This window comes from Schistocerca gregaria, chromosome 2 (assembly GCF_023897955.1).
Source record: "Schistocerca gregaria isolate iqSchGreg1 chromosome 2, iqSchGreg1.2, whole genome shotgun sequence".
In the NCBI taxonomy this organism is placed as follows: domain Eukaryota; kingdom Metazoa; phylum Arthropoda; class Insecta; order Orthoptera; family Acrididae; genus Schistocerca; species Schistocerca gregaria.
Genome location: NC_064921.1, coordinates 675,519,620 through 675,531,921, shown reverse-complemented (window position 1 = coordinate 675,531,921; position 12,302 = coordinate 675,519,620). Strand labels below are relative to the sequence as shown.

General features: G+C 40.7%; 1 protein-coding gene across 4 annotated transcripts in view; it reads right to left on the bottom strand.

Annotated features, from left to right (window-relative positions):
- Window positions 1–12,302, bottom strand: part of LOC126334735 (vacuolar protein sorting-associated protein 18 homolog) — a 259,374-nt gene that overhangs the window by 145,602 nt on the left and 101,470 nt on the right. For all 4 annotated transcript variants that reach the window (XM_049997277.1, XM_049997278.1, XM_049997279.1 and 1 more), the window contains one exon: window positions 1,189–1,355. In XM_049997277.1, the coding sequence (XP_049853234.1) occupies window positions 1,189–1,355 (167 nt within the window). The remainder of the gene's footprint in view (window positions 1–1,188; window positions 1,356–12,302) is intronic.

Genomic DNA, 12,302 nt, shown 5'->3' with positions numbered 1-12,302 from the left:
TCTACCTAACTAGTATCAAGCAGTGTGGATATTATGCCATACTATTCCCACTGTCATAATTTCAATTCTGCAATTTCCAATTGGGTTCCATGGTCTTCACAGTTCTTCTGTCCAATAAAACTTTGACTATGGCAGGAGGAAAATTCCAAGCTGCATTTAATTATCACAGTGTTGCGCTAGTTAATTTGCTTGAATTGCAGCATTATTTATGAAAAAAAGGTGACAAAAAATCTCCCATACCAAAATGAGATATTCACTCTGCAAAGTGGTTGCTCAATACTGGCACACAGTGACAGTGAGGAAGAATGGGGAGAATGGGACAACAGAGAAGCAGTGAGGGACGGAGAGGAAGAATGGGGGACAAGAACACAAGGGAGGAGGAGAAAGAATAATAAAGAAGGTAGGTGTGTGTGTGTGTGTGTGTGTGTGTGTGTGTGTGTGTGTGTGAGAGAGAGAGAGAGAGAGAGAGAGAGAGAGAGAGAGAGAGAGAGAGAGAGAGGGGGGGGGGGGGGGGGGGGGAGAATAGTGAAGCAATGGGATGGAGAGGGAAGGTAGGGGACAAAACACAAGAAAAGAGGAGAAACAGTAATAAAGAAGGTGTGTGTGTGTGTGTGTGTGTGTGTGTGTGTGTGTGTGTGTGTGTGTGTGTGTGTTTAATTCCCAAGAAGAAGTTCTTCAACAATACTTGTAATACCATAACCTATGTATTTTACCTGTCATTTCGTGTGTTATGTGTAGGATAGATTCTTTCATTTTCTTTTAACTATACAGATTATTACAGATCTGGTAAATTTAAGTCAGAATTTCTGGCCACTACTTCCGTCCAGGAAATGAAATTTGTTGTACTGCTGATACTTACAAGAACAGAAATGACACTACTTCTATCCGCAATACAGGTGGGTCTGTCTCATTCTGGGGTAAGAGTGACCTACCCTTCCTTTTTAACTTTCCTCAATCTGCTCTCTCTTTTCCCAAAGGATGGAATTATTAGTTTCTAAAGCTAGGCACTGTGTCATTTCTACTTTTTATTTTTCTACGGCCAGTACTACATATTTCTTGTCCTGAAGGTTCTCGCCAGCAGTCCTGTCTCAAGTTTATTATTTTCTTGATTGGATTTTCCTTCAATACCCTGATATTCCATTTTAATAAATATTCTTTCAATACCTAGGAACTTTCAGTTTTACAAACCTGCTCACGGTCACAGCTCACAAGTGCTGGCAGTAGTTTAGTTGGACTAAGACTTCGACCTTTTTCAATGAGGACTTGCACTGTTTCTCGAGGAATTGCCTGTATTAGCACTGGTGTAAACTGGTAAAAGAGTTCCTTCCTGTTCTGAGTCTTTAACACATCAAGTGCTGGAAGAGTGAGTTATGTAATTAACACATTGAAAAATAAAATTTTACCACATATATTTTACATATGGTAAGTCAATTTTGTACTTCAATACCAGTGTTTGTTCAAACAAAATTATGACAGGATAAGAAAACATCTCTTAACAATATTTATAGAATATAATACGAATGTAGTGCGGGACAATACGTTGAGAATGTGGGTTTCGCGGGAGGCGTGCCAGAGATAAATCCCTGCAGTCGTGCTATCCTCTGTGTCCTCAGTGGCTCAGATGGATAGAGCGTCTGCCATGTAAGCAGGAGATCCCAGGTTCGAGTCCCAGTCGGGGCACACATTTTCATTAGTCCCTGTTGACGTATGTCAACACCTACAAGCAGCTAACAGTGTCCATATCATTGTAATTTCATTCTAAAGAGCTGCATGGTCACCGATGGTATCTGTTCTTTCAGACATGTCCGAAAGAAAAGATGCCATCTTAGTATATACATTTATAGAATAGTTCTCAGTGCTAAGATTTTCACAGACAGCATCAAAGATGGATGTGTATGGCTGAAATACAATTTGATGCATTTTCCCCCTACCAAAATATAATATCACAAAACAAAACAGTCCTACTTTCCAACATACACTATTGTTTGTTGTGAAAATTTTAATACACAGGAAGGATGGCCCAGATCACTCCCAATTCCGAAGATGTGCTGAACAGTGCACCAGCAATAAGTAATTACAACTGCAGAGAAATGATCTGCACACAGGCTCTAGTGCCCTTTCTTACAAGCCTAGAGATGTCTGTTACAGTAGCTCATTTAATAAAAATCCAAAAAAATAAAATAGAAATGTAAGGGAAGTGATGTCAAAGCCTGTGAGATGCGTTTTTAATATCACGATATGCTGCTTGGCAGTCAAGGGAGGAGAACCAGTGGGTAGGAAAGGGTTGTACACATGAACAAGCAGGTATAACAACATGCACTGTGACCACAGCACAGCAGATCTCTCTGCATCAATTGTCCCATTCTATCGACTGTGGCCTGGGATCATAAACTGTATGCCATTGTGTTAGTTTATATTGTCCCAAAACAGAGAAGACATTCCACCACAATGTTCACTTATCATACTGTTCTATTAAACTGATTGGCTACATCTACATCTACATCTACATCTACATGACTACTCTGCAATTCACATTTAAGTGCTTGGCAGAGGGTTCATCGAACCACAATCATACTATCTCTCTACTATTCCACTCCCGAACAGCGCGCGGGAAAAACGAACACCTAAACCTTTCTGTTCGAGCTCTGATTTCTCTTATTTTATTTTGATGATCATTCCTACCTATGTAGGTTGGGCTCAAGAAAATATTTTCGCACTCGGAAGAGAAAGTTGGTGACTGAAATTTCGTAAAAAGGTCTTGCCGCGACGAAAAACGTCTTTGCTGTAATTACTTCCATCCCAACTCGTGTATCATATCTGCCACACTCTCTCCCCTATAACGCGATAATACAAAACGAGCTGCCCTTTTTTGCACCCTTTCGATGTCCTCCGTCAATCCCACCTGGTAAGGATCCCACACTGCGCAGCAATATTCTAACAGAGGACAAACGAGTGTAGTGTAAGCTGTCTCTTTAGTGGACTTGTTGCATCTTCTAAGTGTCCTGCCAATGAAACGCAACCTTTGGCTCGCCTTCCCGACAATATTATCTATGTGGTCCTTCCAACTGAAGTTGTTCGTAATTTTAACACCCATGTACTTAGTTGAATTGACAGCCTTGAGAATTGTACTATTTATCGAGTAATCGAATTCCAACGGATTTCTTTTGGAACTCATGTGGATCATCTCACACTTTTCGTTATTTAGCGTCAACTGCCACCTGACACACCATACAGCAATCTTTTCTAAATTGATTTGCAACTGATACTGGTCTTCGGATGAATCTTGGCACAACTTGTCCTAAAATTATGTACTTGGGTGTTACATGTAGTGTGGTGATATCAATATTACAGCCTCCATTGCTGAGTGACACAGCAGACAAATACCAATTTGGTTGTTTAGGAGGCCATTATACAAAGCATGTAATCTAGATTCATATGTATTGATAGCTACGAAGACAGGAATCACTGCTATTATGGCCTGAAAGTACACTTGCCCTATCACCCACCAAATATTTCTAGGCCATAGTTCAACAACAACTTTTTCACTGCAGTTTTCCAGCAGCCATTGTTGGTATTGGTGGCCTCTCTGCCAAACTGTGTAGAGAGCAGTTCACCAGGAACATATCCAGCCCATCTTTCGTTACATACTACATTTGGAGGCCCTGGCTGCTGCACATGTTAGCTACTCTGAGGCAGGACTCATGTTTAGCTCTCCAGTACTACATGTTTATGTATTACCATATATCTAATGCACTGACAAAATTGGTTTCAATCATATTTTTCCTTCACAGTGTAATAGGTTAAATTAAATGTTGTGACAATTACGTGGTCTGCTAGACAGTCAGCTGCAAATAAAGATTTTTTAAAATTTTCTCAATAGTTTCTTGTGAAAACAATGTCGTACTTCCTCCAGGGTCTTCCATCTGAATTCCCAAAGCATCTCTGTAATATTTATGTGTATACTGAACCTAATATGTACTAGCAAATTCAGCAGCATGCCTCTCAACTGTTTCAATGTCCTCCATTAACCTGATCTGCTGGGGATCCAAAATACTCAAGCAGTATTCAAGAATGAGTCAAATTAGTGTTCTGTACTGCTCTGTAGAAGCTAAGAATGAGGCAGGTAAAATAACATAATATATTAACTCATCAGTAAAAATGAATGAAAGTGAGGGGGCTTGCTGTCAGAGGTCTGCAAGTTGTGCACAGAAAGCTTGGTGTCACATGGAATGAGGTCAGCATAACTACAGCTGGTCCTGCAACATGAGGCAGTTGAAGGAATGGGGAAAGACTGTATTTGTGTATCAGCAGGCCATTACAGTGTACTATGGTGGCGTACTTCATTACAGCATGACCTGGAGACAAAATACAGATAACTACACATGAAGAAGAATCATCACGAAACTGAGAGAAAGACAAAGTGTACCAGCGTAGCTCAAGAGTTCGTTATTACTCACAGCATTGTTTCATGTGCATGGGGAGCATTCCAAACCACAAGCACTGCTGCCTGAAAGAGAAGTGGTCGTTGACCATGGTCAACTGCAGCAGCAGTTGACAGCCACATTGTGCAAGAGGCAAGAATGTGTCCAAGTCAAACAGCAGATGCAATTGCAACCACATTTAACAGGATTGAAAGGCACACAGTCTCACACTCAGCAGTGGCACAGAGACTGCATGCCAGTGGTCTCTTTGCCTGATGACCAATAAACTGTGATCTGTTAACATCCACACAACAACAGCACTATTTGTGATGCAAGAGCAAATGAACTGAATGATCAAAGAGGATTGGTGTCATGTGCTCTTCTCGGTTGTGAGCAGATTCAGTCCAAGCAGTGATTCTGGATGTACCCTCATATGCTGAGAGGTGTAACATATAATGCACCCATGAGCATCATTGAACAGGATCATTTTGGTGGTCCAGGTGTTATGATGTAGGGAGACATCATGTCGCATGGGCGTACCTCCAAATTTTTGACCTTCTCCTCTCTGATGGCTCCATCCACACCTCTGTTCCACATTAAACTCGCCACACCAACAGTACCTGCATTTTGACAGTTGTCATTCCTTCAATACTAAAAAATCCCTCCCATACAGCCTGGCCACCTGCGGATGGAGTATCTGCAGTGACAGGAGTTCCCTTGCCCAGTTTGCTGAATGTCTCACAAAGACCTTCTAAGACAGACACTATCCCCCAGACCTAGTCTGCAAAGAGATTTTCCATTCCATATCCCCACATACCCCAAATCCTCCCACAACCCCAAAGAACCAGGTACAAAGGAGCACCACCTTCGTCTTCCAATAACACCCAAGACTGGATCAACTGAATCACATCACTCATCAGAGCTTTGATTATCTATCATCATGCCCTCAAATTAGGGATGCCCTAACCAAGATCCTTACCACCTCTCCTGAAGTGGTGTTCCATTGCCCACCCAGCCTTCACAACATCCTAATCCATCCCAATGCCACTCCCGAACCCTTGCCACAAGGATCATATCCCTGTGGAAGACCCAGGTGCAAACCTTGCCCAATCTACCCATGCAGCACTCCCTATCCCAGTCCTGTCACAGGATTATCCTACCCCTTCAGAGGTCAGGCCAACTGTGAGAGTAGCCATGTTATATATCAGCTCTGCTGCAATCAATGCTCAGTTTTTTATGTTGGTATGACTACCAACCAGCTGTCCCCTGGATGATAGCCACCACCAAATTCTGGCGAACAGCAAACTGGACCATGCTGTCCATCATTCCCAGATCAATCTGATACCTGTGCTACTGCCCAAAACATTTAATTGATGTCAACACCATCTTTTCTTGTACAGTTCCATATTTTAAACTGACAGGCAGCCTGCATTTTTTTTTCCAAAAGCATGCAGTAACACACAGAATTAATGGTCTTTCAGTCTTTGTCAAAGTCAATAAACTTTGCTTTTAAAACCAAAGAAATAATGACACATCTTTGCACATTAACAAACAAATTCCACATTGACTGGATCCTGTTCACCCCCTTTTTCATCATCTCTTGCTGTTTCTTTTTGGATCTGTTGCATAATGATTCAGGTAACAATTTTTTTTTATCCCCTTCCATATCATAGTGATCACAAGCCTCTGACAAACTTTGATGTGTGTGTAATGCTAGAGTCACAGTTGAGAAATTTCTGTAAATTTCATCTCTTTTTATGGATAGCATATTTCAGAACTACTGTGAACTTTCCGTTTTATGGCCGTAACCATCAACTAATGACTGTTCCTAATCAGGATACTGTTTCAGTGTAACAGTGAGTAATACAGTCATTGAGCTGGTGCCAATGGCTCATTTTCTGTACAACGTCTGGCACACAGTAAAAAATTTTATTATTAAATTTGACTTGAGATTTTGACAACACTGATTTTGAGTATTGCCGTGTCTGCCCCAAATTTTCTTCAACCCAACATTTGCCTCCACGAGTAATTTTATAACTATATGTAGCATAATTCCACTTAACAGTTGATTTCCAATTATCCTGGAAGCCACCAAATTAACACAGCTGTGGACATTCTACAATAAAACAATGGTGGGAACCTCCTAATATGCCTGACTAAATGGGAGGGTCCAGTTCCCCTTGAAGGTCACTAGAGAAAACGAAGGCCAGTTTATATTTCATGTAACTTCATATAATGATCTGATTTTGGTAGTTGAGTTTGGTACATCAAGTTTCTATTTCATACCTGGCATAGCATTTCATCTGTAGTTACACTGGATACCTTAATATATTCAGTGTTTCTCCTATCATCAAGTAATGAGCAATTGTCAGAAAACTGTTACACCTCTGAAGACAGTCAGTAGATGTCTAAGTAGCCTACCAGTTTGGTGAACAGCAAATACACACATCAAAAAAAGGTTTCCATCACTTCGATTCTGAGAGATCCGGGACTTGTTCAGAAAATTGGAATAGACATCAACATAAAAAATCATTTCTACCCTTTTTACTGCTCATGAAAACCACGCATTGCATGTCGTACCACCATACAATGAGACCTTCACAGGTGGTGTTCCAGATTGCTGTACACACCGGTACCTCTAATACCCAGTAGCACAACCTCTTGCATTGAAGCATGCCTGTATTCATTGTGGCATACTATCCCCAAGTTCATTAAGGCACTGTTAGACCAGATTGTCCCATTCCTCAACAGTGATTTGTAATACATACCTCAGAGTGGTTGGTGAGTCACGTCATCCATAAACAGCCCTTTTCAATCTATCCCAGGCATGTTCGATAGGGTTCATGTCTGGAGAACATGCTGGCCGCTCTAGTCGAACAATGTCGTTATCCTGAAGGAAGTCATTCACGAGATGTGCACGATGGGGGCATGAATAGTCATCCATGAAGATGAATGCCTCACCAATATGCTGATGATATGGTTGCACTATCGGTCAAATGTGGTGTCACAAGGCTTAGGCCTGTCCCACCCCTCATTAAATCGACCAAGACTTATACAAATAATTGTAAGAACAGTTATTATTATTATTATTATTATTATTATTATTATTGTTGTGTTCTTTAAGTTTGTTTTTGGGTTTTAAGAAATACTGTGTGAAGAAAGTTTATTTATGTTGCAGATAACGTGAAAGACATTGCCCAACAATCACCACGAAAATTTGACGTAGCGGCAGGTGAGCAAGGAATAAAACGAATGCTGCAAACTACCGTGAGACATGGAAGAGACTGGGCCGCGAGGGTGTCGAGCTTCCTAGGTCGTCGTTGGACAATGTCAAAGGAAGACATATTCTGCTTTCTTCAACTGATAAAATAGTAAGTCTGTAATTAAGCATAAAGCCACGTAACACTGCACAGAGGATGGCATTCATGTACTGTACAGGTGTTATGGGGTAATCCATGACCACCAGCGACGTACATCAGCCTCACATAATGCCACCCTAAAACAGGAGGGAACCCCCACCTTGCTGTACTCACAGGACAGTGTGGCTAAGGTGTTTAGCCTGACCGGGTTGCCTCCAAACACGTCTCTGACGATTGTCTGGTTGAAGGCATACGTGACACTCATCAGTCAAGACATTGCTGTCAGGGTTCCTTCGAGCCATAATCTGTAGGTAGTGGTCATCCACTGCAGTAGTAGCCCTTGGGCAGCCCGAGTGAGGCATGTCATCGGCAGTTCCTGTCTCTTTGTATCTCCTCCATGTCCGAACATCGTTCTGTTTCACTCTGAAATGCCTGGACACTTCCCTTGTTGAGAGCCCTTCCTGGCACAAAGTAACAATGCGGATGTGATCAATCCACGGTACTGACTGTCTGGGCATAGTTGAACTACAGACAACATGAGGTGGAATGACTGGAACTGTTCGGCTGTCGGACCCCCTCCATCTAATGTGTGGCTGTTGGACCCACTCCATCTAATATGTGCTGCTCATGTATGGTTGTTTACATTTTTGGGTGGGTTTAGTGACATCTCTGGACAGTCAAAGGGACCGTATCTGTGATATGATATTCACAGTCAACGTCTATCTTCAGAAGTTCTAGGAGCCGGGGTGATGCAAAACTTTTTTTGATGAGTGTATGTGATTAACATATGTATGTGATTAAGATCTGCCATGCATTGGAGTGAAGAAAAGTTATAAATTTGTTATAGGAATCAAAACATTTTTTCTTACTGCAATACAATATTTATTTACATTACAGACACATTTTGCTGTTTATATTAAATGCATATCAGTGTTTTTTTTTATCCTACCAGAACCTGCACAGATTTTGGCATGACATGTGAGTAACTAAAAAAATCTAATAAAGATGCCTTGAAAATAAAACGGCAAATGCATCTAGAATGAAAACAAATTTTATAGTGCATCAATATAAGATATTTTAATTTATAAAAGGAATATTTATATATGTTACAGAGAACGGTCACACCAACAACTACGAACCACGAATCTTGCAGTGTTCATACACGTCCGTGGTTCCCAAAGAAAAGCACAGCATCCACTCCATTAATTTCAGAGGCAACAGTCTGTATGACTGATTAATTTGGCCTCAGACACCATGGGCTTGCTATTTGTTGCTGAGGACAGCTGCAAGTAACGAGAAACTACAGCTGTTATTTTTCTGTGGATATTCAAATCTGCTGTGTGGCTTAATGAATGGCATCCTCTTGGTTAAAATATTCCTGGGATAAAATAGTCTCCATTCAGATTGATGGGTGGAGACTACTCAGGGCAACGTTGCCATCAGGACAAACAAAACTGGCATTCTGATACATATCTCACAGAATTTAAAAAGGGTAATTGATAGGTTGATAGGTTAGGTATAGGGGAAATAGTGAAGTATGGTGGCATGAAGAAAGGGATTTCTGCTTGGGTGAGTAAAGAGTCAGAGGGGGAAGAAAAGAGAGGGATGAGGAGGAGGTGGACAGAGGGAGGGTGGAAGGATGAGATGGACGGAGGGAGGGTGGAAGGATGAGATGGACAGAGGGATGGAAAGGATGAGATGGACAGAGGGAGAAGGAGGAGGAAGAGGAAGATGGACAGAGGGAGGAGGAGGAGGAAGATGGACAGAGAGCTGGGGGAGGAGGGGAAGGACAGAGAGATGGGGGAGGAGGGGAAGGACAGAGAGATGGGGGAGGAGGGGAAGGACAGAGAGATGGGGGAGGAGGGGAAGGACAGATAGATGGGGGAGGAGGGTAAGGACAGGGAGATGGAGGAGGTGGGGATGTACAGAGAAGTGGGGAGAAGGGGACAGAAAATTGGGGGTAGGATGGGATGGACAGAGAGAGGGGGAGGAAGAGATGTAAAAAGAGAGGGGGGAGGAAGAGCTGGAAAAAGAGAGAGGGGGAGGAAGAGCTGGAAAAAGAGAGAGGGGGTGGTAGGAGATGTGTGTAAAATATGTGACAAATATATACATGATAAAAGCCATACATAAAAAGATAGTAATGAAAAAAATAGGAAAGCTGGTAGTAAAGCATTATGAATAGCTACATGAACTTATGATTGTAACCAAGACAGACATGAAGCCAATAGGCTTCACTGTAGATCACATTTGTTTGCCAGTTAGCTCTACAGATGAAGAGATTGAGAGAATGTTTGCTGATATAAAAAAAATATTGAGGTAGTTAAAGGAAAGGAAATTTTAATTGTGATTGTGGTGAGTGGAACAGGAAAAGGTGCAGACGGAAAAATACACTGGAAAGTTTCAGGTACATTACACAACAGTAAGACAGAGATTTCAAAACCAGATTCTAAACAGCAAAAAAATTTCCAGGAGCAGATAAGGGCTCTTAGTTATGAATAGCAGATTAATACTGAAGAAACTGAAGAAAGGTAGGAATATTAGAAGATGGGTCACAGATAAATTGTAATGAGTGTCTGTTGAACATTTCAAAGAGAGTTTTATGTAATCACTGACTGAAAAGCAAAATGAACACAATAGATGAGGAATAGGTAGCTTTAAGAGATGAAATAGTAAAGGCAGTAGAGGATCAAACATGCAAAAAGACAGGTTCCAGTAAACATCCATGGATAAGACACAAGAAATATTGAATTTAAGGTGAAAATATAAAAACATAGCAAATGAAGCAGAATAAAGGTAATACAGAATCTGAAATGTGAAATTCACAGGATGTGCAAAAGGGCTAACCAGGAACGGCTAGAGCAGTAATGCAAGCACATATGCCTATGGGAAAGATAATTACACAGACCTATGAAAAAGAGAGGCAGCTTAATGAAATGGTATTATCACATTCTTCTTGATTTGTGAAAGTATTTTTCCCATCTCATATAGCCTGCACACCAGGGGGAATAGTTTTGTTATGTCTAGCTCAGACGGCAAGCGATTACTAAACACAGACGGGAAAGCTGAATGATGGAAGGAATATATAGGTTTCATATATAAGAGAAATGAACTTCAAAAAAATATTATACAGAAGCAAGAGGAAGTAGATGAAGATGAAATGGGAACTAATTGTTACAAGCTTTTGAAAGAACACTGAAAGACCTAATTCAAAACAAGTGCCTGGAATATGTGGCATTCCCTCAGAATTACTTATAACTTGAGCCAGCCATGGCAAAACTATTCCACCTGGTGTGCAGGACATATGAGACAGGTGGAATACCCTCAGACTTTGAGGAGAGTGTAATAATTCCAAATATGAAGAATGCAAGTGCTGACGTGTGTGAATACCACAGTACAACAAGAGTAATGGTATGTAGTCAAATGAAATCAGGCAATACTGAGGGAATTAGAATAGAAAATGAGATACTAAAAGTAGTAGATGAGTTTTGATATTTGGGCAGCAAAATATGTGGCAAAACTGAAGTAGAAAAGATATAAGAAGCACACTGATAATAATAAGAAAATCATACCTGAAAAAGAGGATTTTGTTAACACTGAATACTGGTAAGGCCTTCTGGGAAGGCATTTGCTCAGAGTGCAGTGCTGTATGGAAGGGAAATGTGAATGATAAACATTTCAAACAGGAAGAGAATAGAAACTTTTAAAATCTGGTTATGCAGAAGAGTAGATGGGTAGATTGAATAACTACATAGGAGATACTGAATTTCATTAAAAGAAGGGATTGGTTAATATGACATCATGATGGGGCACCAACAAATTGTCAATTTGATAATGAAGGGAAGTGTGTGGGATAAAAATTTCAGAAGGATATCAAGAATTAAATATAGTAAGCAGCTTCAATTGAATATAGGTATATTTATGTATTTAAAAGGTCCCATGGAATCATGCAAGCCATAGCTATTTGGTCATGATATGAGGTAGTACATAATTTACAGAATGCTGTTTAGATAATTTGTAAACAAAGAACTAAAGTATCAACAAAACACAAAAAACAGAGAGTACATGTATAAATAACGCATTACATAGGAAAGTCCTCAGATACTGCAAGGAAGTCCTGTACATGACAGAAGTAGCATCATATGAATCACATTGAACATTTATGGGACATAGGCAAGAGGTCAGTTTGTGCACAACCTCCTGCACCACCAACACTTTTGCAATTACAGATGGCTGTAGAGGCAGCACACCTCAGTATTTCTACAGGGACTTCCAACAACTTGTTGAGTCCATGCTACATCGAGTTGCTGCACTACGCTGTGCAAAAGTAAGTCCAATTCGATATGACATTTGTCACCTCGGTATATGTACAGGGATGGAAGAGTTATAATTCAGAGACACCTGAGCCATGGTCTACAAGAAGTTTGCAAAATGACATTGCAGATCAGTTTGACTGCCCTTTTCTGAGCTAAAATGTGCTTGATGAGCGCACAGCGTTACTCCTAAATTTTTGAGATAATCGAGT